The sequence below is a fragment of the Lathamus discolor genome, chromosome 13 (assembly GCF_037157495.1).
Source record: "Lathamus discolor isolate bLatDis1 chromosome 13, bLatDis1.hap1, whole genome shotgun sequence".
Lineage (NCBI taxonomy): Eukaryota > Metazoa > Chordata > Aves > Psittaciformes > Psittacidae > Lathamus > Lathamus discolor.
Genome location: NC_088896.1, coordinates 9550037 through 9574228, shown reverse-complemented (window position 1 = coordinate 9574228; position 24192 = coordinate 9550037). Strand labels below are relative to the sequence as shown.

The 24192-nt window shown below is 37.9% G+C and overlaps 1 protein-coding gene across 4 annotated transcripts in view; it reads right to left on the bottom strand.

Annotated features, from left to right (window-relative positions):
* Positions 1-24192, bottom strand: part of HELZ (helicase with zinc finger) — an 87176-nt gene that overhangs the window by 53710 nt on the left and 9274 nt on the right. For 3 of the 4 annotated variants that reach the window (XM_065693511.1, XM_065693512.1, XM_065693513.1), the window contains exons 2-10: positions 16375-16602; positions 14534-14570; positions 11022-11146; positions 8531-8587; positions 7677-7725; positions 7179-7254; positions 4090-4288; positions 2894-3001; positions 2281-2578 (exon numbers count right to left, since the gene is read on the bottom strand). In XM_065693511.1, coding sequence (XP_065549583.1) covers positions 2281-2578; positions 2894-3001; positions 4090-4288; positions 7179-7254; positions 7677-7725; positions 8531-8587; positions 11022-11146; positions 14534-14570; positions 16375-16584 — 1159 coding nt within the window. In that variant the 5' untranslated portion in view covers positions 16585-16602. The remainder of the gene's footprint in view (positions 1-2280; positions 2579-2893; positions 3002-4089; positions 4289-7178; positions 7255-7676; positions 7726-8530; positions 8588-11021; positions 11147-14533; positions 14571-16374; positions 16603-24192) is intronic. The other variant, XM_065693514.1, reaches the window with a different exon arrangement.

Sequence of the window (24192 nt, the reverse complement as noted above, 5' to 3'; positions counted from 1 at the left end):
GTTCATCAACAAGCCACACTTAAATATCTACCTCGAGCTTGAACCGTATTAGTTGTATGGCAAGAAAAAGTCTATGTTTGTGTGGCTTCTGTGTTTGAAATCATTTCACCGTAACTGATTTCTCATACTAACCATACCTCAGATCAAAAAGCTCAGTAATTATGCTGGGATGGAGTCCTTGCTTGCTGGAAAGACAGCCATTTAATTCCCAGCACTTGAGAGGCTTCCACTGGAAGCCTGACACAAACAGTTCCTGGCACAGATCGCGCATACCGTGACCCTTTCTTAAAGAGCATTTTGTACATTCTCAGTGCACAGAAAGCTTCTCTTAGTTCTTTTTTTTTTTTTTCCCCTGGCAAATAAAGATTTCAAAATGCATAAAGGAAGCTCCTCCATTAAAATATCTTAACATTGACCTTTTTTTCCTGCTCAGGTAACTGGACAGGACCCTGAATTACACAGAACTATAGAGACTTCTTTTTCTGTTTGAAAAGCACTTCCATGAGATCCCAATTCATATATACTAAAAGAAACAATGGAATTGGGCACACATCCAACAGTTATCCCTTTTCACTTGCCTGCTTACACGCTTCTTAGATTAGCTTAGCAAAAAGCCCAGAATATTTTCCCTACATTTATCTGTAAAGCACCCAGCACTCTTTTCATTTGAAACTAATATTAGTAAGAACCTGCTTGAAGACTTCAGTATCCCTCTGCACACAGACAAGCAATATGTGAAAAGGAAGTATCAGTATCTCATGTCAGAGAGTGTTATTTCAACTTCATCCACCACCTTCATATGGACTTGACTATTCCTTGTACCTCTTTGGTTAGTAATTTAAGCCAACAAGGACCCAGACCATAGACTGGTTTGACAGTAACTCTGACTTTGCAAATAAGTTATGGCTTGGTTCTCTTGATCTTAAGCAGGTTTACAATAAAAGGACACGTATTCTCCACAAACTCAATGTCTTTGGAAGCCTGTCAGCTGTGGTTACCCACATCTTTAAATGGAGACCATATAATAGTTCCCGAAAAGACCACAGCCTTGCTTCTAAGCAGTTTCTCATTCGCAATGCAATGTCCTCAGCTTCAAGAGACATTACAGCTTGTACGGTCTTCCTGCTCTTGGCTACAAGTACTTGGGTCATCTGAAAGATCAGTTCATGATCTTTGGTATTTGCTATTTATAGTTTCTTTTTGTTAATGTTGCAAATGTTAGCCTGTTCTTGAAAATAGATGCCAAGAACAGAAAACACTGTTTTCTTAGTTACATCTTTTTTCCTTCTTTTTCCTGCTTATACCCCAGTGCTACAATTCTGTTTCTTTTGTGTTTTTATCTCTCAAGATCTCATTAAAAACTACCACACTATCCCACCCCCTTGCTTGCTGCCAAGTGACACAGTGACCTATATTTAGCTCTCTTTACCTTTTAACCATAAATCAAAGTGCTTCCTTCTTTTTTGCACCTCTTCAAACATCTTTCAATTCACTGACATCTTCCTGATAATAAGAGTTATTTCAGGTTTGAACCGAGAGGCACTCATCAGTTTCATAAACAGAATACAACCCTTACAGTAACATATAGTTCAGGGGTTTTCTTGCAACACATGCAAAAATAAAGTTACACTTCCTTTATATTTTCAACATTTATGTCAACAGCAACTCACTGAGTTACAAGTCTACACTTTGCCTCTTGCTTTTGACAACCCTAGTCAGATATCAGAAAGGGAGGAAAATAAACCAAACAAAAACCCCCCACACAACTCAAATAGTCTGTTTTAACTAATGCAAGGATTACCAGCTGTATTCTTACACAGAAACACTTTGTCTCTTTAGTGACCTTTTTCTATGTTTTTAACATTTTCATCAGTACAAGAACAATTATAAACCCTTAAATACTTAAACTTCCAGTGCTGCCTTCAGACACAGAATCATAGAATAGTTAGGGTTGGAAAGGACCTTAAGATCAACCAGTTCCAACCGCCCTGCTATGGGCAGGGATACGTGAAAATGGTTTATAAAATATACCAAACCCGAAATTCCCAGCATTTTGTCAAGATTTAGGAGCCATAATAGTCATACTCCAGTCATCTGCCTTATTTACACCCTCTGAAGCTTTTGTCTACTATTTATATTCACACACATGATGAACATAACATACAGTGAAACACACTCATTAGCTTGTTAATACAGATACTGTTCTGCCCATAACTGCGAAAGAGAAGACAACAGCAGGAAATGTTTCCACTATTCCAAATAAAATTTTTAATACCTTACCTTCAGTTGAAGCAGCATCAATCATTACTCGTTGCATGAGGACTGGCTCTAATCCAAAGTCAAACACAACAGTTTGGCGAAAAGTTCCAAAGATTTCTGTGTTAAATGCTATACTGACTTTGTATATATAATGATCTATTCCATTCTGGACCATCTTTCCTCCTATCCATTCCTGACAGTTTTCTGGAACTTCCTGGGATACCTGGGTAGTGCTGTCTCCAGCAGATATTGCAACGATACTAAAATGTGGGCGATGGGCATCATAAAGCAATGCCACTCGATACAGCATTCTTGCAGGCTATAAAAAAAAAAGGCAGAGGTTGAAATGACAGCATATTGGAAACCTGAAATTCTTTCAGGACTATAATCACATGCAATCAGATAACGAGAGCTTATAAGAACTTCAGATTCTCAGAGCAGATAGGAGTCCTGCCTGCTTTCCAGAAACCTGGCCAGTCAATACATGATCACCAGAGTTGCTGGGAAGACAGAGAGAAGGGATGGTGCTAGGAAGTTTCTCTATTTTAAGAAGAATTATGCAATTGGAATCTTAATAACAAAGTTTGTGGGTTGCATTCTAGTTATTACATTTTCAAAAGATAAGTAGTCCTACCTTGCAAGTGAGAGCAAATGTCCATGTCTGATGGGACTTTTTGGTTGTGACAGTTACCGATAGCTCAGGATTATGTTCTACTCTCACTCCTTCTACACATTCACTAAGCTAGATTAAAACAAAAGAAGACAATGGTAAACTTCTACAGGTAGTATCAAAATAAAAATAACCAGAGAAAGGTAGTAATTTTTAACAGGAAATGGAAAAAAAATGGTTTCCTGCATTATGCAGGACTGATGCAAGTCCTGTGAAGTGACTTTCACATTAATGAAAATATGTGCTAATTCAGAGAGACAAGCAAGCCAAATCTGCCAGGTCATACTATGTAAGTGAAGAATGTAACCATTTAAGGACAATTAACTGCAGGACTTGACTTTCAAAACCCAGCTTAATTGTAAACATTTAAAGTAGAACAAGATTTGGTTTGGAAAGAAGGATCTAATAAAACAAGGCCCAAAGACTTCATTGCCAGAAGACCCCAGATCTCATGACAACAATGAGACTACTAGAGACACCAGGAAACTAGAATGAGACTTTCTACTCATTAATGCACTTTGCATAAAGTCTACTCTTCCTAGATTTTAATCAACAATAGATGGACCAAAAACTCCTTAGGGTTAGTGGTGAGTAGAGCTGGTCGAATGCCACAAAAACTTCCTTTGGTATTCCAAATAGCTGCTAAGTTTGCTCATATCCATACCCCACACTCTGGTATACAAACTGTTTTAAACATGTTGGGGATTGGCTGCTCTACATACAAGTGCCTGCAGCTGCAGGCAAACAAAAGGAGCCATGCACAAGCAAGAGTATTCTCCACCAAGCTTTGCCACTTATTGTTCCCAGTTTAGTAAGTTCTGCCATCTAGTCAAGGAACAGGAACAATACCATGAGACTTGGCTGATCCACCCTGCACTGGGAAGAGTAAATATGCAAAATTAATGAGCTGTGATTAACCTACAAGCTGTAATTCACAAACTCTACTGAATTCCTGAAAAGAATGAGTACACTTGCAGATATCAGCTTGAGTCTCTGTTATCTTTGCAAGAAGACATAGGGCAGGATGGAAAGGGGAGCAAATTGGTTGGACGCTTTCTTGGTAAGGAGAAATTCAACCAGCACTGATATTAAGTGCCAAAACCAGGCACATCCATTAGTTTTAAATATGAGCACATAGGGAAGCAGTATATTTTCCTTACCACTTTCTCAGGAGATAATGAGTTCATCCATTTCTCAATCAAGGTTTCCATATAACTGCCTGAACACTGCTTGTTTTCCTTCTGCTGTTTTAACCTGATCAAGCGGGAAGCATATCGTTTCTGCCATTCTGTCAGCTCTTCCTGGGAATGTGCTGAAGTACACTGTGCACCGTACCTGCAGATCCCTTGCTCTAAAAATCTACATAAAATAGGAAACATGATTATGTCTTAAACTTTTTGGTCTCCAATTAAAAAAAACTAACAAAAAATACCAAAATTATACTTTTCAAGCTTCTTTAAGTCTCTCTCGCACAACTGAAGGCAGTTTAGTTCACATGAACTAATCTGGATATATATATATATAAATATATATAAATGTACCCAGCATTTTGGAAGAGAGGCAGCAGCCTCTCGTGCACTGAAGCCTGGAAAAGTATATCGAATTTCTTTTAAATGTAGGGGACAGAAGTCTTCTTAAGAAATCTCCAGCTTCAAAGAGGAAAGAATCAAGGGCACAGCAATTAACACAGTGAGATCATGGACTATCCCTGAAATTACTAGACCCTGTATTCATATGAATAAAACACTGTTCATCAGGAGCAAAGGGAAGATACAACATGAGTTCCTCCAACAGTTTCCCATTAGCTGATAAATACTCATTCAGCAGTTTTTCCTAGAGCAACAGTGACATCACATGGTCCTTTCTACTAAATACACCTACACACACATCACCTCTCCAGGAAAAGGTTTAATCCTCTTCTTTGCAAAGGGTGTACCAGACCAAAAGGATCTATTTTTTGCAGAGGTAAAGGATTTGTTCAAGTATTACATTTTTAATTTAATGGCATGTGCTAATGCATCATTCCAAGCACCTATACACATTTAAGCATTCCAGTTCTCAGGATTTATTGCAAGTCTGGGCAAATGCCTCTAACTTGAGAACTATTTTTCTAATTAAACTTTGCATTAAAATTATAAAACAGCAGGAGCTGCACCTTCAGCATTCTTCAAAACTGAAGCACTTAAAAAAGAGATGACAAAACGAAGAATAAAATGGGAGGGGTGAGTTCTGACAGTTCTAAGAAAGTAGTGGATATACAGAATAAACATCAGGCCAGGAGTCCGATTTGTTTGTTTTGCATACGGAGACTATAAAGAATTAATTTAAGCATCACATTTATTACAAATAAAGTCAGGCAGGATGGCCTCTGTCAGGATGTTAAGTTTCTATAAACTTGGTAGACAGAGCTGTACTTAAATTTCATGTGGATATCTATGTATATAATTACACTAAGAATATCGTCCTACAGTGATGAGTTACTATACAAAAAGAAAGGAGGCACCAAGAACAGAAACATACAGCAAGTCAGGACCCCACATCATTGATGAAGAGAACAGAAGGGTACCACTGAGTGAATAACCTTTCCATAGTAAATGCATTATGTAATGTAATGTCAATGTGAACTTTGAGCTATGCTGACAAAAACAAATAACACCTGACTATGGCGTGAAAACCTTGCAGCAAAAGTACCTGGATATCTAGGCCACCCTTGTATCAGTGGTTATAATTTGGCATACACTCTTCCTTTAAGAGCTGTTTAAGTATTTAAAGGTTTGCATGCCAAATTGCAAGTAAAATAAGCATGATATATATCATGTCACTAAAGGTGTTCTAAAGCTATACTCCTTATTCTGAATTAAAATATTTTTCTTGGCAGTCATTTTCAGTGTTTTTATTGTAAATTTTCCAATTCACCACTGCATTAGTATGCTAAAGTACAATTATGATTTTCATGGCCCAAAGTAAATAGAGCACAAGCATAAAAAATTGTTGACCTGTTCTTATTAGCAGGTTTAAAATCAAGCGGTTTTCCTTTTCATTATTCAACTAGAAAGCATATTACCATAACATTTGTCATCATTATGCAAGTTTTCCACATTCTCATTGTTCGTATTTTTAACAGGCACTATTTTTTCCTCATTTTTAGTTTCTTATTTAATACCTCCTGCAATTCCATAGCTTCATTATCTAGAATAAATATGCTGCACTCCCACGGCTTTACAGCACACAGGGGGGAAACAAACCACAGCTTCAAGAATTCTTATTCAGTATCTGTAACTGCCTCCTCATAAGGAACTAAAATCTTTAGTCCATGGTCAGAATGATACTGTCCACATGGATTTGCTGAGTAAGGCACATCCTTCTCACTGCAAGGGTTAACAGCGTGCATAAAGCTAATTACAGCTTCAGTGGAAAAATGTTTCAGAGCAAGGACTGGAAACATGGTATAGATGTTACTCAACAGAAACATGGTACAGATGTTACTCAACAATCATCAGGAACTAAAAATTGTAAGTATCTGCTTTTTCAAAATTGCTGAATATGCACCAGATACGATAAAAGCCAGGAAAAGGTGCCAACATTTAACATCTTCAGAAAATCATGCCAAAAAATAACCCAAATTCAGCGATTCAGTTGTGTCATTTAAAAACCAGGTCAGATTCCTGCTGATGTTTCTAAAATAACTTATTTTCATCAGTTACGTATGTTGCAGAATCAAGTGCATACCAATGGTTCCTCCCCGTCTATATTAATACAGTTTTATTCAAATTTTGACAATTAACAACGCAAACTACAGGCAATATTGACTTGACAACTGAAAAAGACAAGGAGGAGAAACTCCGATAGAAGCCACTGGATTTTGAGCGAGTCAATTCAATGTATTTCAGCTTATGCAGAATGGAAATAATGAGATCTGGAGGAAAGTTCTACAAACATTTTCTTCATCTGGAGACAAAGCACATCTATCAACAAAGCCTATTTATTTTATCACAAATAAGAAAGGGTAAGGGAAGAAGACATGTGCTGACCTGTCACTAGAAAAATAGCCCTCAAACCACTCTTCCATTTTATAAACCGAAGCACTTCCAGATAAACTGATCCTTCAAAAAATATCTGTGAACACATCAACTCTTGTTCTAACAAGTACCTTCACTTTCCTGACCTCTTAATCATTCTGTCAGCAGCTAAGTAACAGAAGAAACATTAGGGTCCCTCGGAGAATGGTGATATAAAGCAATGACTTTACCTTTTACATAGCGTATATTCTTCACTGCTTGTGACTCCCCGGGGTGGAGGGCGGAAGTGCCAGCCATCCCGGGACCCTGCAGAGGACGCAAGACTTTGGTTACTTCTCTAATTGCCAGTGAGTCCGATAGTAACTGTGCAGAGAATTCTATCTCTAAACTCCAACCCAAAGTGTATTTGTCCACAAGGCAAAATTATCCACCAACAATTAAGTTTCAATCCTAACAAATTAATGTAGAGAAAGGTCCAAAGGTTATGAAGGCAAGTTTCTAACAATGTACAGAATAGAGAACACTGTGATACAGCACTTCTAGCAATAAATAGAAACTTCTGCCTCCAAATTCAGTTAGTGATGAGGTAATTCTACCTCAACCCCGAGGGCTCATCATGATAGTCAAGCCCCCTTTTTGCTTTTTGACTACTATGCAGTGCTGAGTACTCAGCAGAATCTAAGTCTTCTCACTACAAAATAAAGTAGCTTTAGAACTGAGTTACATACCTTCTTCTAAATCTTCTACATGATATCCTGATGGTACTTTACCAGCTGCCTACAATTATATAAAAAAAACCCCAAAGTTATAAAGGAACACAGAAAAATATCACCAACAAGAACCGCTCTGGCTTCTCTGCTGTCAAAATGTGTTTCAGAACAACCAATACAAAAATATTATCAGAAGTCTGATATCACTTTCAGTCATAAACATAAATTTCGTATTAACCTAATTGGATTGCAACCACTGACAAAAGGAATTCTGACAGGAACACCCAGTGTAGTCATTGCTGTATGAAAATCTGAGAGATTTTTACAAGTCTAAATTCCACCCTGTGATCATTTCAATGTGGACTGCAGTGAAGCTTTTAAAAGGCCACAAGTCTGAACTGTATTAAGATGTCTTTCAGCTTTGAATCTACATTAACAATAAAGCCCATATCAATGACAAAGCATTGGGGGGCTGGGGGAAGAGGAAGTGGTAATTTAATCAGTGGAAATGACATATTAACCCCTAATACAAAAAAAAGGTGACTGAGAGGGCGTTGACATGTTTATTATTTTAGAATCATTTCCAACATAGAAAAATACAATAAATACATAAATAATGCAGATCTAAATGCTTTGAATTCTTTCTACTTTCTACTTCAAGAAAGTCAACAACATATTAGCAACTTCCTATTTTCTCATACATCATGCAAGATTGTGATGAAGGCTCCTGGATAGGTAGGTGGCAAAGTCCAACAGACCAGTGGAAACACTGATGTTTGAACCAGTATGTTCACAGTGAGCCTGGATCTCCTGGGGCTTTCAGCTCTTTCAGGTACTGCTCATTATTTTTCCACTAATATGCTCATTATTACCTCTGTTTCAGCAAGAAGTGTTTTCAGTCGTGTCAGATCTTTAGTTACCATCCCGTTCTGGGGGGGAGAAAGAATATTAATACTTCAAACAAACCTTAACATGCATTAAACCACAGCAACTAAGTTCATTTCCCCCCCACACCACCACCACCACCACCACAGAGAAGGGCAAGAAGGAAAAATGAGTTTGACTTGGAAAGCACAATTATAAATGACCTACTACATAACACTGAGCAAACATTAGAGTGAAAAAGGGAAGTCTACAATGGCCAAAACCAGCACTAGACTTACAGGAAGTATCAATACAGGTCAATGTAGGAGAGCAGAGTGTTCAGAACAACTTGGGAGAATAAAAAAATTCTCATGAAGTTTAGCTGCTACTCAAGACAAGTATTAATAGCTACAGTATTTATTGATTGCTACCCTACAGAGCAGTACTCTACATGCAGAGTAGCCATGGACAAGGGCTCAGGAGATCTGTGCTCTGCCATCAGCTTGGCTGCTGGCCTGCTGGGTGACCTTAGGCAGGTCACTTCACCTCTCCATGCCCCAGTTTCCAATCTGCAAAATGGGGACAGTGATACTGACTGTCTTCACAGAGCACTTTGTAAGCTACTACTGAAAAGCACTATACATGAACTGTATGCTATGGTTACTGAAACACTTTGGCTCTAAAGTAATACAACAAAGTTTCACTGTAGTTGAAGTGATGGATCCCTTTCTTCTTAAGGACCCACTTTAGAAACTACTAGTTTCTACAGTTTTGTAACTCTTTCTGCTCTGATGTAGACGACATGATTTTCAGAGTTTTCACTAAAAAGCAAGGATTAGCCATGTAACTAAAAGTAACTGCATATTCATATTACACGTGAAGTAAAAATCCTTCAAAACTGAATTTATCTGGAATATGTAGCTAAGTGTAATGACTTCGCACACAAGTAAGCCAAAACTTTGATTAAAGGAAGCCAGACCTGTGGTTTTTATTTCAGTCATCTCTTACAGAAACTTAATTAAGTGCCAGCACATTTGTTAGACTTCGCATTTTGATTGTGCTACTGAGGAGTAAAAATTACTCTTTGCTGAAAACTTACAAACTCAACAGTTCTCGCACTTACGCTTTTTTCAAACTGATTTTTCACTTCTTCAGCAGACGGCTGAAAATTCAGCTTAAACATATTAGAGGATAAAAAGTTACCAAGAATCACTCTCTTAAGTCACTAGGGAGGAAACTGGATGGACTCCAACCCTTCAATAAATTCATTCCAAAACTGACTTTCATTTCTTCTCTCATACAATGGCACAAGTCAGTAAATCAGCTGCTGATTTTAATATTCCTACTGAAAACAACTGTGTCTTACAACCTAAAGCTTGTAAAAACCTCTCAAACTCTGCTTTGGGACAACACTCTGGAATTAGAGTCTAAGTAACTTTATTTGCACAAGAGCTCAAAACAAGGGCACTATACACTTCCTGTGATAGGGAGCTTCTGGCTATTTTACTGGTTTTTCCCCGCAGGCGAGTTTCTTTTGACCTCACCAGGAATTTTTCAATGAAGCATTTTTTCATTAGAAAACATGAGCTAAACAAAGTAAAACCCCTTTTCTTTATGTAAAAATAGCCAATGGCAGGGGGGAAGGGAATTCAGGATACATACCAGACGGACAAACAGAACTGCCTCTCAGAAACAACCTCTTGATTAAATTAAGCACCAAGGTATAGGAGACATGATCCAATTTCAAGGTAATAGGCTCTCCTACAGCAGTTTCTGTTGTCACTTAGACATTCCTCATGGTCTGACCAGAGGAATGCTCTTGTCTGTGCTATGACCACATTTCTGGATTTAGCATCACCAGCAGTTCATGGTGACAAACTGCATGCTATTTAATCTAGATTACAGAAATAAAAAGGACACTATCCTGTGAGACTTACTGTCCCTAATTGTTCCCATATGAGTAGTCACATACGAGTCACAACAGTTACTAACTGAATGTGGTTAAAAGCATCTTTACAGGTTTTGACAGTTGAAGGGTAAGATAGAAGCTTTGAACTCAAAGCTTTATCTTCATCTGGAAATACACAGGTTTGGGTTTTTTTCTGAAAGGCTTTTCATGCTCTCTTACAACTTATCATGTGCTAGTTATTTAGAAGCCCCATCAATCATTTTTCTGCTTAAAATCATATGATGTTAGGTGCAACTTTAACAAAGTAAGCAAAAGTTTGAGATTTACATTATTCTAGTCAATGCCATAAATATGAAAATTCCTTCGTATTCCCTGAGGATTCAGGCCAGCAACCAAGAATCAACACCTCTAAAACAGCGCTACAACCGAGGTATCCTGCTGAAATATGTGTGCCCATATACTTATCATTGTGGTTTTGATGCAATTCATTTTAGCTGCAGCCTTACAGAAGTTCATTACTATACACATTTTTTAAAAAAGGAAATACAAAACTGCTTTTTAAATTATATAGATTGAACAAACCCACTTACCAGTGATTCACCCATCAGTGATTTGGAAAGAACATTAGACACAATTTGCAGCTTCCCTTTAAGATGCATGCAGCAGAGCACTGCACGGAAAGATCCATCTCCCTTGGCCAGCCCCTCTCCCAGCACTGCAACACAAATCAGCAGCTATTAGCTTCATCACAGTATACATTTAATTAAACTATATACAGTTTTCCTTCATCTTTAGCATGAAAATAAAGTCTGAAACTTGGGTTGACCCATGGCTTCTTAGGAAGACAAGTTTGGGATTAAAGTAAGTATTACTTGTTCTTGTCTAATATTAACTTGAAACTTGTCTCCCACCATCCAAGAAAAGCTGTACAAGCTGTACAAGCTCAAAAAAGGCTGTCATGTTTACATGCTAAAATAGACAAAAATTAAATATGGGAAGGTTAAATTCAAATATCTGACACAGACACAAAGGACCTCCTCTTCACAGAAAGGGTAAAAAATAAATCGCAACCAACAACCTCTCAGTAACACAAACATGCTCAGGAAGATCCATTCATGCTCACAAAAAAACATGCCCTGTCGTTTCCAAATATAGCCAACCTCCTTGTGGTCAATTCCTGCAACTTTTAAAAGGGCTTTTATTCACTTACACTGTAAAGTGCAGGATATAGGAAGGATTGTTTGAGTCCAGAAATTTACAGGCTCTGTGTAACAGAAAACTTTCCTAATGCTTTCTAGCACTGGATCAGAGAGCTGCCAAACAGACACTTTCATTGACACTTCCAACAGTGAAAGGATTTATTTCACGATATAGACGTGCTTCAGACAAGCAGGAATAACACTTAATCGTATATATTACCTGTCCAGAAAATGAAATGCCAGAGTGACTAAAAAGCTAGTAAGCTAAGCATGTGAGTTGAAAAGAAGGCTGGACAGTTGTTTAAAATTACAGAATTGTAACAGGTATTACTGTTATTGCAGGCAACACCAATGTCTGTGTTCATACCACTACTCATGCAGATGCGAACAGCTCCTGTTAATGCTAACAGGAATTTTACATTCACCATAACTTCAGGATTGCATTGGAGAATAATAAATCAAAACTCCTCACTCAACAGCCGCTCGCACAATTAACACCAAGTGCAAGAAGAAACAGTCCCACAAAACAGTTACATAAAGACAACTCAGGATCTCTTCAGAATGAAATGGTAACTAAATCCTGTCTCTAAAGTTCCTCAAAGATCAGTCTGAATTCACCACTCTGACGATACTGACCACGTTTCCAAAAATAGAGCTTACTTCCCAAATCAGAAGGAGCCGCGCCAGAAATAGCTTTAACATGTCTGACAGTTTGCTATTTTAACCTCGAAGACTGGATGTCCAATTACGATCTTTCGTATCATTAACTGCACAGGATCACCAAGCTAAAACATACAGTTGCACATAAAAACTTACACAACACATCGACCAGTATCTTTTGGTAAAGATTTCTGGAATAATTTAATGGATTACAAAGTGCCATCATTCCTTGTAAAGCTACAAGCAGCACACTGTAAAGAACTTTTATTTCTCCAGTTATTTCAAATGTACTCATCATGCAGGTTAAAATAAAACACTGTCATAGGTATGCAACATGTCAAGTCTTGTAAAAAGACAGAACAGCAGCTTAAATAAAGCTGTCTATCTAAGAAAAAAAAAAAAGAGTATCAAGGAAGTGTGAGTATCAAGTAGTCCACGCTAAGGTTGTTTTTAACCAAGGATATTTCAAACATAAAACTAAAACTAAGACCCTCCAGGATCACAAATGCAGATACTCTAAACTGTCAGATGATGGGCTACAATTGGTAACAGCACATCCTAGGGAACCCCAACCAACTAGTTCATTCATACAGTCATAAAAATACAATGTGTGTGTATACAAAAATACACACACAAACCATTTTTATACACATATATAAATATGACATTAAATAAGTTGAAAAATGTCCTCTGGTTTAGATCTGGAAAAAATATTTGCAGAACATGCTGGCATGAATTAAAGAAATTAACATTAAACCGGATGAAATTCCTTTGTTACCTGCTATATCTGAAAGTTCTTTACTTAATTGGGGAAAAAAAAGTAGGCATCAGTGCTGCTCTTCCACCCACTTCTATGCCCATCCAGTGAGAGAAGAAAAATAGTTAACATGACAGTTTCTTTGATATCCTGATAGCTGACACATATGCCAAGAAAAAGTTTCACAGATGGATGTCACCGATCTACCCCTATGACAAACCCATCAGACCTCATCAATGAGAATCCTATTCATTAAACAGCATTCTCCCTCCTACCTCCTTTCACCTTCATTCATCTTTCCATGTGTGTGTCTCACTTTGATTTGCCATCGCGAAAGACAACTGTGAGGTTAGTCAGAATATTACACCCTTGGCAGAGATCAACAGTTAAAAGAAGCATCTTAAAATAAAAAAGCCTCCAGACTATTTTAAGCATGATACTGATTAAGTGACATTCAGCCTTTTTAAATCTGTTGAACTTTAATTTCACACCTACAGAAGCAAGAAGCAAGTTTACTTTTCTTAGTTATATTTTGTGGGCCTTCACAAGCAGGCTGCAGAGCCACACAAATTCCCCAGACTTGAGCATCAATGAAGACAAATGTATTTAAAACCACCAAGCAAGCCACAAAAAAAAAAAAAAAAACCCACACAACAAAACCCACACAAAACCAGAATGAACAATTTAAAGATCATCACTGCTAGCACACGAATGGCAGAACAGTATATCAGTCTGTGTAACAAAGCTGCGGTTACTCTTTAAAATTCAAGAGTAGTTAAGGCACTAACAACTGAAAGGTGAGATCTACCCACCTTCTCTTTACCAATCCAACGCTTACCAAACTCTGCAGAGAGTTCTCAGTGAGTTTTGAGTCACTTGCATCATACATGGATAACAGAACATTAGGCAGGATGGTTAATTCCTTTAAAAATACCCTGACTGCACAAAGCAGTGAAATATGAAAGGCTCAACTTCAATGTGCCATATGCACATTTAGAAGCTTTAACAAATACGAATCAATGTAAGTACATCATCTTGATTTTCTCTGAATCAAGTCCCAAAATGCAAACCAAAATACCAACCATGTCCCCAGGAAGAAAGACGGAACCATCAACTGTCTTTAACTTTACATGAATCCTAACACTAGCTCTTCGTCCTACTAAGTTATCTATTATATAATAGTATACTAAGTTATCTATTGGCCAAACACACCACTGTGCCAAAGACATGCATTTGAGTTCTGGCACTTCAGTATGAGTCAATATGAGAAAATAGTGAGATCTCTCTAAAAAAAGAAGGAAAAAAAAAAAAAAAAGAGAAAAAAAAAGGGAGAAAAAGTCTTATAAGGCAGACACATCATTTTAACTAGGGAAAAAAAAAAAAATCACTGTTAGCAAACTAACAAATCTGGGCATCAGTTTTCAAAATGCAGACAACTGAGTGCAATTTATAACACTATGTAATGAAAAAAAAGAAATAAGCATACCATGCCTACAGTCTTCATCTGCTTGCCCATACTTTTTCTGAAAGGTAAAACATGAGAAGTTTAAAGATGGCATCATTCCAGTTAGCACAAACAACGACATGCTTGAATTACAAGTGTCTTAAAGCGTTTTAGAATCCATTACCTCATCTTTTCCTGGGTGCAACATGTAAAGAACAGCAGTCACATGTCAAATGTAATATAATTAATTCTTAGAATGCTGACTTTTTCTGTTTCTCAGCAAATGGACATTTTAAGAGAGGAACACGAATGGGCAAAGTATACGGAATCATAGCATAGTTAGGGTTGGAAAGGACCTTAACATCATCTAGTTCCAACCCCCCATGTTTTATGTGTGTTTGCAGGTGTCTAACAACACCTAGGAAAATACAGGAAAACTGAACTTTATTTTCCGGCCACTGCAATTCTTTTAAACTTGCACCAACATGATGCTGCTGAAATCTGTAGGTGTTTTATTTTACTGTCCTATCAGTGGTGCTTTTAAATAACTGCTTCATTTAGTAAAACAAGGGGAAAAAAAAAACCCACTGAATTATTATTTTTTAGGCCTTCAAGTGCCTGTAGAAACCCAAGTCTTTAAGAGGAAAGTTTTGATTACAAATATCTTTCTAAAGCCCCTGAAGACTTACTGCAATAATGTCAGTATGATGAACATTCAGATGGGTGCCTCACAGGATTTTCGAAGGCATCAAGGTCAGAAATGTCTTAAATACTGCTCAGCACATATCTGCACATTGGCCTATGCAAATGATTTTGAGAAGTCAAGTCCATAGTAACTTCTATTAAAAAAACAACTTTAGTTATTTCTGAATCTATTCCCCGAGGGAGTTTAAGACAGGTGACCTCTCAATTTAAGAAGTTTCCCAGCTCTTACATAGTCCAATTCAGCTGTGTATTTAAAATGATCTCGTATCAGATGGGCAAGATTTATTTTAAAGCTGCCCAGCAAGGTCTTACAACTTGGCCAAACTTTTTCCACTTGGGATGAAACTGTTCATATCCAGTACCTGAATATTTGGGGCGGACAAAGCTCCTGCAAATCCATAATAATATTTCCAAAACACAAAGGTAAGGAAAAACATAGGTTCATGAAGCAGGTTGTAAGTTTATTCTTAAGCACTTTATTGTCCTTTCCCTTAAGAAACTGTAAGTCTCTGATGCTTTAAAGGAAGGACAGGAATTTGGCAATGGGATCACCTATAATTCAAGGTTAAGCCTCTTAACTTTAAAAATCTTTACAAAGACTCCAGTTTTCACACTTCCATTAAAACCTGCCAGTACCTAAAAGTTACATCTTTCACAAGACATGCTCTAGTCCAGCAATGGAAAGCTGGTACATGATCAAGTATTAAAAGACTAAAGTCAGGTCTGTGCAAATGGAGCTAAATTAGGTGAGAACTGGCTACCTGAATACTGGCATTCCTTAACTTTGTTTTTTTTTGGGTGTTTAGGCTTGCAACCTTAATTTCACGCTCTTTAAAGATAAGGTCATTGGTATGTAATTCAGCATAACTGTGAAAACATAATACCCTAAACTCAGACATTCTGCCTTCCTGGAATATATTTTTAGTTTAAGTATTTTTCTTCATTCTTTTAGAGAACTGTGATTCACACCCAAACTACTTAGGGGTCCCAGTCCTGAAAAATAAACAGATCAAGGAAAACTACAAGACAGGAGCCTCATATATGCTTTAGCAAGAGGGATTCGTGGCAAACCAACATGCCAATCACAGGAAAACTCTGAATTTTATTTAAATGTTGACGGTACAAGGTTTTCGATGTTATTTCCAGTTCACTAAATACTGTTAAAGAGTCACACTCACAAGTTGTAAAAAGGAAGCAATTCTATACAGAAGAGTCTCGATTTTGATGCGGTCGATTTCTGCCTGGCATGCCTCCGGGAGGTGAGCTGGGGGGTACTGGCTGAGGGAAAGGAGAGCCTCTGTGCAATGCTTCACTGCCACTTCATAATCCTGCTGCTTAAGAGATTCACATGCTTGTTCACATGACTTCTCTGGTCTTCTGTCTGCCATGACTCAGGGACAGAAATCCTAGAGTGGGGGCAGAGGGGACGATAAAATGTTGGTTAGCTGTATAATGGCAGTGACAACTTGCCAACCAACTTCCATTCCCATCTCAAGGTGCTGTATCACATCCCCTTCCTTTTATGCCACTCACATTTCCTATCCCAAGCTTTCTCACTAACTAATCTCTTCCCAGACTTTTCTCCATTGCTCCCAGCTTTCAGTTTTGATTCTATTTCAAGAAGGCATTTAAACCCACTACCAATAGAGGCTTTTGGGTCTTTGCTGACAATATGATCTTTGCTTTGAAAGTTATACAACTCATCCAAACTGCTCTTTCTCCAAGCCTGCAGCCATTTACTCCAAGACAACTTTCTCTCCAAAGCACTTCTCACCTACACTCGGGGAAGGAACCACGCTCTCTGGCTGGGTGAAGCACAATGGGGATAGACAAGGATGAATAAGAAAGAACAGGATCTCAACAGGAAATTGCTTTCCTCTTCCTTCAGCTGGTTTATTTCCATTTGTGTCTGAGAAAGACCTAGGTACCCCTGTCACACCAACACCTTTGTGCACAACTTCTTAAATAATCTTAAAGCACTTATTTTTAGGCAGGAAAAAACCTGAAAAGTTGTGATAAAGATCTGTATTCAAGGCAGACATTATCTACCAATAAACAGAGACAAATGGTTATCCACAATCTAATCCACCAGTAGAAAAGCAAAGCACTTCAATAATCCCTGTCTCCATTTTCCCTTCCTTGATTTAAATATACAATACACATCCTTAGAGACATTGTACTTTAAAGCTGACTTCACAAAACTACATTCTTGTAACTGAAAGAGGAAAAAATGGTAGAGCTCTCGTTTGCAGTTTTAGCAAGCAGCAAACTAGCAATATTTGTGATTATACATCAACTATCACGACTGTGTCAAATAACTATCTTTAGCTCACTTTAAAAACTCGGTGCTAAAAAGTTCCCTTACACTTGACATTTTTAGGTTTTTAACCAAACTAAGAGAAAGTCAGGAAGTTAATGTGAAGGTCAAATAAATGTAATTTCCTTATATGAAAAATCCCACCTCCTCATTAACAGATGCCAGAGCCAACAGACAGTAGAAATATAAATGAGACTTTACATATTCTAAACAACATAGAAGGGAAGAACGCATTCCCTTGCATTCTTAAAATCTGATTCGGTATCAATATGGAAACGTAAAGGCATATTGGTTTTTTCCAAGACAATTTTGATTTAAACCACCTTTCCTTTTACAACTTTTATACAGATTTGTTATGCACCACAATGTCTCTTCCCAAAAAAATGGAGGAAGACAAACATGAACATTTTGCAGTTATCCTGATACAAATCTGTGACATATGCGTCTTCCTTAATAATGGCCTTGCAAAATATTACCTCATTCATCCAGATATTTCTTTTCCTGCTAAAAATAAGCCCCCATTTTCAATCCGAATAGGAACAGGCAAGTAGGTTTTGCATTTCCATACATATGAGTAATTCATTCATGGAGTAATTCCATTAACATCAAAGACACTCAGCTGGATCACTTAAGCACATATTTTCAATTATACAAATGTTAGGTATAAAAGCTGTTTATGTAAGGATGCTTTCTAGATACAACTAAAAATTACACTGATTTCCACTTCAGTAACATTTTAGGCCACCGTGAATTTTACAAATCTAGGATTTGTTTCAATAGCAATACAACAGTTAATTGATGTTTTTCTCATGTACATTCTGTTTTCCTCCTAAGGGACTGAAAAGAGAGGGTTTCATGAACTCTGTTGTACTTTTGATTTCCTCACTTCCTGGCTGACATAAAACCAAAATTCCTTTGACCAGAAGTCTGAGCAGAGCTGCTGTGTGTTTATTCCCAAGGAACTGATTATACACAGATCCCATCCTAACTGACCTGGCCAACATAACTGAAGGCATTTGAAAGTGAAGTTACCCAGTCCTCCTTTTCCAATATGGCACTAAGTAAAAGAAACCCATGTTACTTACCAATTGGCTTATGCTGGCTGTTTTAATAAATATTGAACTAGTCTGTCTGAGGAGAAGCTGGATTTGACCCCCAGCAGGACTGCAAAGACCACATAATGCCTTTCGTCAACTTGAAGACTTACAAAGCACTTCATAGGAGGTAACTGATCCTAAGCAAAAACCTGTGGATTAGGTTAAGTGGAGCCAAGGAAAGTCAGGACCAGGCTGTTTGGGTAACTGGCTAAACTGAGTCATGCTATTAGTATTTCTTAGCATAATTACAAAATCCACTGAAGTCACAGTGCATGGGACACAGTGATAGAGAAGGAGCCACTGCAGTCTAATTTTGGTTTGGTTTGTTTTAAATAAAATCTAATCGTAATGAAGAAAACCAGTATGTGGACAACATATGGAAAATTATACACTCCAGCTCTCAGATTTAATTTCAATTGCATTTGTATCCATACATGCACACACAAACATGCATATTTACTGCGTATTTGCACCATCTACTTCAGGCTCCAATCCAGGTGCTCTAAACTGCTCCCTGGACACAGTTGGCTCTTCCTGATGACTCTCTAAAAACCTGTGCTCCTAATTTTGGTCCCCTGAGCTGTGCCTAAATCAGCAGCTGAGAGTAGTTTAGGTAAAATGTGAATTACAAATATGCTTTCTTAAAATCTAGCTATTGTAGTACCTGGCCTACCCATGCTTAAAATCATTGCAGAACAGTTAATATTTTAACAGCGAAGGCCTATACACTTGTCAAAGGAAATCTGAGTTCTGTGTTTATTTTCCAAGAGATTTCAAATATAAAACAGGAATTTCTACATTGATTCCAAGAGTAGAAATTATTACAGACTAGAATGGAAAGCTGAAGAGTCACAACATCTGTGCGGCGTTCCTGAATCCCTTCACAAAACTGAGCAAATCACTTATGCACTTCTCTTTTTCTGTCTGTAAAACTGAGATTAAAACACTAAGCATGTAACAGAACAAATGCCAGGATTATTCATTTTCTCAAAATGGCCTGCAGAACAACATGCCACAAATTCCTAAATTCAAATTTGAGTAACAATTTATTCTAGCAGCAAAGTTTAGTACGTCTGCAAAATTTCAAGGAAGAGTAAATAGGCACATTCCCACCATCTGAAGTTACACATCTAAAATAGGTGGACCTACCTTAGAAACACAGGCACAATGTTGTATCAACAGAGCCTGTACTATCAGTGGCCAATACAAAGCTTTGAACCCAGCAGCACCGCTGCCTACAGAAGAACTCTTGATTTACACACTCAAGTGAAGTATTTAAACACAGAGCCTGTGATTTCCACCCGATATGGCAGTAAGCATCACATTGAGTAGAGCATGGACAGAAGCTTACACAACTCTTCTTCACTGGCTAATCCACAAATCTCACCCTGGCATTACAGTTTGTACCTCCAAAAAATTCCTGCCTTTAAGTAGAAGAAAACTTACTGGCCTTCAAAGGCATTTGTGCTCGGCTCAGCTTCCACAAAATATCATTTAAAAGACCTTAACTTAAGCCTTGGTGGTTTTTTTCCAATGAACTAGGAGGGTTGTTTTTTTTCCTCCCTACAACTAATGATTTTCAGGCTCAACATTCCTAATGAGTATTTTGCCTTCTTTCCAAAGGGATTTTGTAAACAAACATAAAGGGAGTAACTACAATCTAATCTCCAAATAAAAGCACACATTTCCCCTGCAGAACTGCAGAGGGGGCTGGGAAAGGCAGAAGGGACAGCAGCTTGAGGAGGAAGAGCCATAAACAACGTGATCTACACAGTCATTTATTTCAAGTAAACACTACGCCTGCCTGGTGCACAGGAGGCTGTTGAAGAACTACTCCACAGTCTGATGAGTCCAACTTCAAATTAAAAACCAATGTAGGAGGAGAGAACAACGTGAACCAAAATTTGAGTGTTTCACAGCAGTTTAACTCATGACTGCGCACTTTCATGCTTCACAGCTTAGGGATGTATTTTATGCAATCAAAGGGTCCATACATTAAGATAATAAGTTAAAGCATGTGATGGTTCCTAAAAAAATTTCAAACAGATGCTTTCTCAATTCACTGTAAAGCATCTAGCCAGATAACTCTCACTGTACTTCATAAACAAACAGATTAGAGGGCACAATGCTGTTCCTATTAATGTTATTGGCAAAATTCCCAATGTCTGCCAAGACAGAAGGATCAGATCCAAGGTCTTGCATGCCAAGCTGACAAACAGTAGACAAGTCAGTAAATATTTGCATATTTTAACCAGACATTAACATCTCTTATAAAGATTTATGCTAAAGCAATGATGTTCAACTTGCAGTCCTACAGTGAGACTGGTAGGAATTTACTCTCAATTGAATATACTTCAAGAGCCACATCCTGGGATTCGCCAACTGAAGCAAATGAATGAGACCTATTGCCATGGGGAACATGCAGGGGAAGAGCCTCTCCAGCTGCCTCCCATTACACTCCATAACCCTTGGAACAGTTCTGCTGTGAGAAATAAGCACCCAAATACTCCTTGCCAAAGCTATTCAGCTGTGTCCTCCTGTTAACAGCTCACTGTATTGCAGGAAAGGAGAGGAGGAGAAGGGTTTGCCCTTCCTTTGCCTAGTGCGGTCAAGCTGGCACAGGCTCAGAGAAAGCAGAGCAGGAATTCAACTCATTCTGTCCCTCTCTAAGGAAACACGTGCAGTGACCACACTGTGTTTCCTAACCCTCTGTGATTTCTCAGCCCCTCTCACAAATGAGAAGGACTGGCCACCCAACTGGACAGAAGTTTTACACACATAAAGCAGAGACAGCTGGTTCATCATACCTTCCCAGCAATTCCTTGTAAGAGGCAAAAAGAGATTCTTGAGGCTGATTGCTCTCTCCTTCCCTAGTAACTTTTGAAGTCAACTGGAACTGAATTGCACTGAAGGCTAAAGGATCTCAAAGATGCCTTAAGTTTTATGAAATGTGTAACAAGACAGGTAACAGACCCAGACTTAAACCCACCAAGGAAAGGGTAAATTGTAATTCAGCCTCTTGTTAGTACCAAGACATCCATTACCCCATCAATTATTGCCATATGCTGCCAACAGAGTGACCGCTGTACCATGGTATCATTCATCAATAAAAGAAAATTCTTACTTATTTTTTGTGCCCATTAATGATAAAAGACATAAGCTACATTCATTAACTGCTCAATAATCCATGTAGTAGTTTCCAGGTTTCACTAAAGCTGAGTTTCCAACCTTTTTTGGCTACAGACGCTAGCAGTACACACCTCACAGCTTAATTCACATACGAAGGCCTCAAAAAATTGTTGTTTCATAATGCTGAAAAGTAGTATTTGGGAAGTCAGAAAGTTGGCACAGACATAATCCCTGTGACCGATGAGTCTTCCAGCTCCCTCTCACTCAAAATCATTAGGAAAAGGCTGACAAGATACTTAAATTTACACAGGTAGAGAAAGATCTGGGTTCGTTTAATAATCTGGATTAATTACAACACATTTCATAATCTACACAATAAAAATGTTAGCTACCATGAACACGCCAATGTTAAGAGTTAAAAACGATGGGTCGCTGGAATTCAACTATTTAGACTCTACAACCAAACTGCATTTGTCAGACCACATACTACAACAGGGAATAATACATCTACCTACTGTTAAATCATATTATACAGTTGCACTGGCACCTCTAGTGATTCCATCTTAAAGCATGCTTGCACCTCTAGGTGTTAAGGCATTGTTTTTGCAGAACTCCAAAATACTATGCAAGTACTCTCAGATTAGTAACATAAGATTAAATATCTATTTATTTTCCTTTCCTATAACAATAAAATACACTTATCTTTGCCTTAAGACAAAAAAGCATTTTACTCAAGCCTCAAGGAAGGAATAAAATACAGCTGCACAAAATACAGAAGCCACTTACAGATACACACAGAAGAAAACGCACTTTCCTAGTGTCATGACATACACATCACAAATAATCCCACACTCAGAAATCATTTAATAAAGTAAGAGTAGATAATGACAGTGCACTATACCAATGTGAAAGACTCAACAGAACAGAGGATAAGGATGGAGCATCTTTCATCCACAGGGTGCAGGGAAAAAAAAAAGGTGTAAAACGTGCTTTTGCCTTTTATTTTAAGAAAAATATAATGGCATAGAAACTACACACTTTATTGCAATTCTGGCAGAATTCAGTAATATTAGTTATACACAGTGCCCAGCAAAGTACTGCACACCTTACAGAACAAATACAAAAGTCTCCACCCTTGAGAAAGGACAATCTAATCGGTTTTCTGAAATAACTGAATTACTCTGGTTAATGTTGTACAACTCCAGGCAAAATGACCCTACTTGAAATTCCAAAAATGATGTTAAATCTGAAATGGAACATACAGAATGAGGAAAGCTCATTTCGAGGTTTTATTATATAGCATAACAGCAGCAAGAACTTCTGATACATGGGCTCTAATGAACATGATATGCTTGATTTTGGAAAGGGAGAAAAAGGAATTAAGAGGTTCATGATGCCCCCCTACCATGAAATACTTAGATTATCCTTCCTCACTGAAAAAACAAAGAAAGTGCCATAAATTAAGGGGACGAGTGATCTCTGGACACATAAATCTGGCCACATAAATAGAGCCTTGAGTCTGATGCAGTAAACTTAATGGAATAAACACATCCACATTTACCAAAAAAGGAACAAGTGCCTGTGGGTGGTTTACTATTCACATAACAACAGTAAAAATATATATCCGCAATTCAGATTAAGAGCAAATGTCTTCCACATCTGGATCCTCTGTGTTCCTTACACCACTTAACATACATCACACTAACGAGTCATCAGATTTGATTGCATGCCAGTTACGACTGCAGTACAGACACTTCATTAAATGATTACTAACACTATATTACCTTTACTTATCTCATTTTCATTTTGGAAATAGCAGCAGAAAGGACATCCATACAGCCAGTGGCACCAACATTTACACATGGACAAAGCGGCCATCTTTGGCTCAAAGTCTGGAAAGAACTCATGACCACAACACCACTACACCCATCATTTAAGTATCCTAAATATCTTCATCACCTGCCTTTAGAATGACCCTTTTTCACACCACTGTCTGAAAACATAGCCTATCTTGATGAAACTAAGCAAAATAGACAGTAAGTCAAAGCACATCATCAATGCGGTGTGTACTCCCTTTGTCTGAAAACCATCCATTACTGACAAATTAAAGATGCAGAGCTACACAAAGCAAATACATATTGCATTCATTACAATTAGAGTATAAATACTAGATTGCAAAGGTCAATCCTCAAGGGTTGTGTAATGACAAAAGTATCTGCACAAGCTTATGTTGGTCCCTCTGTGTGCCTGCATTAGGATATTGCCTTTCACTGTATTAGTCACATACCACATTTTCCAAGGCTACCTGGCGGAATGAGCAGGCAGAACAGAGGCTGCATGCTTAATGGACATTGAGTTAAATAGTTAGCGCAGGGCCTAAGGCCTTATTTACTGCATGCTACTTAAATCTGGTTCTCAAGACTGCATTTTAATGTTTTCATTAATTTCCCAAT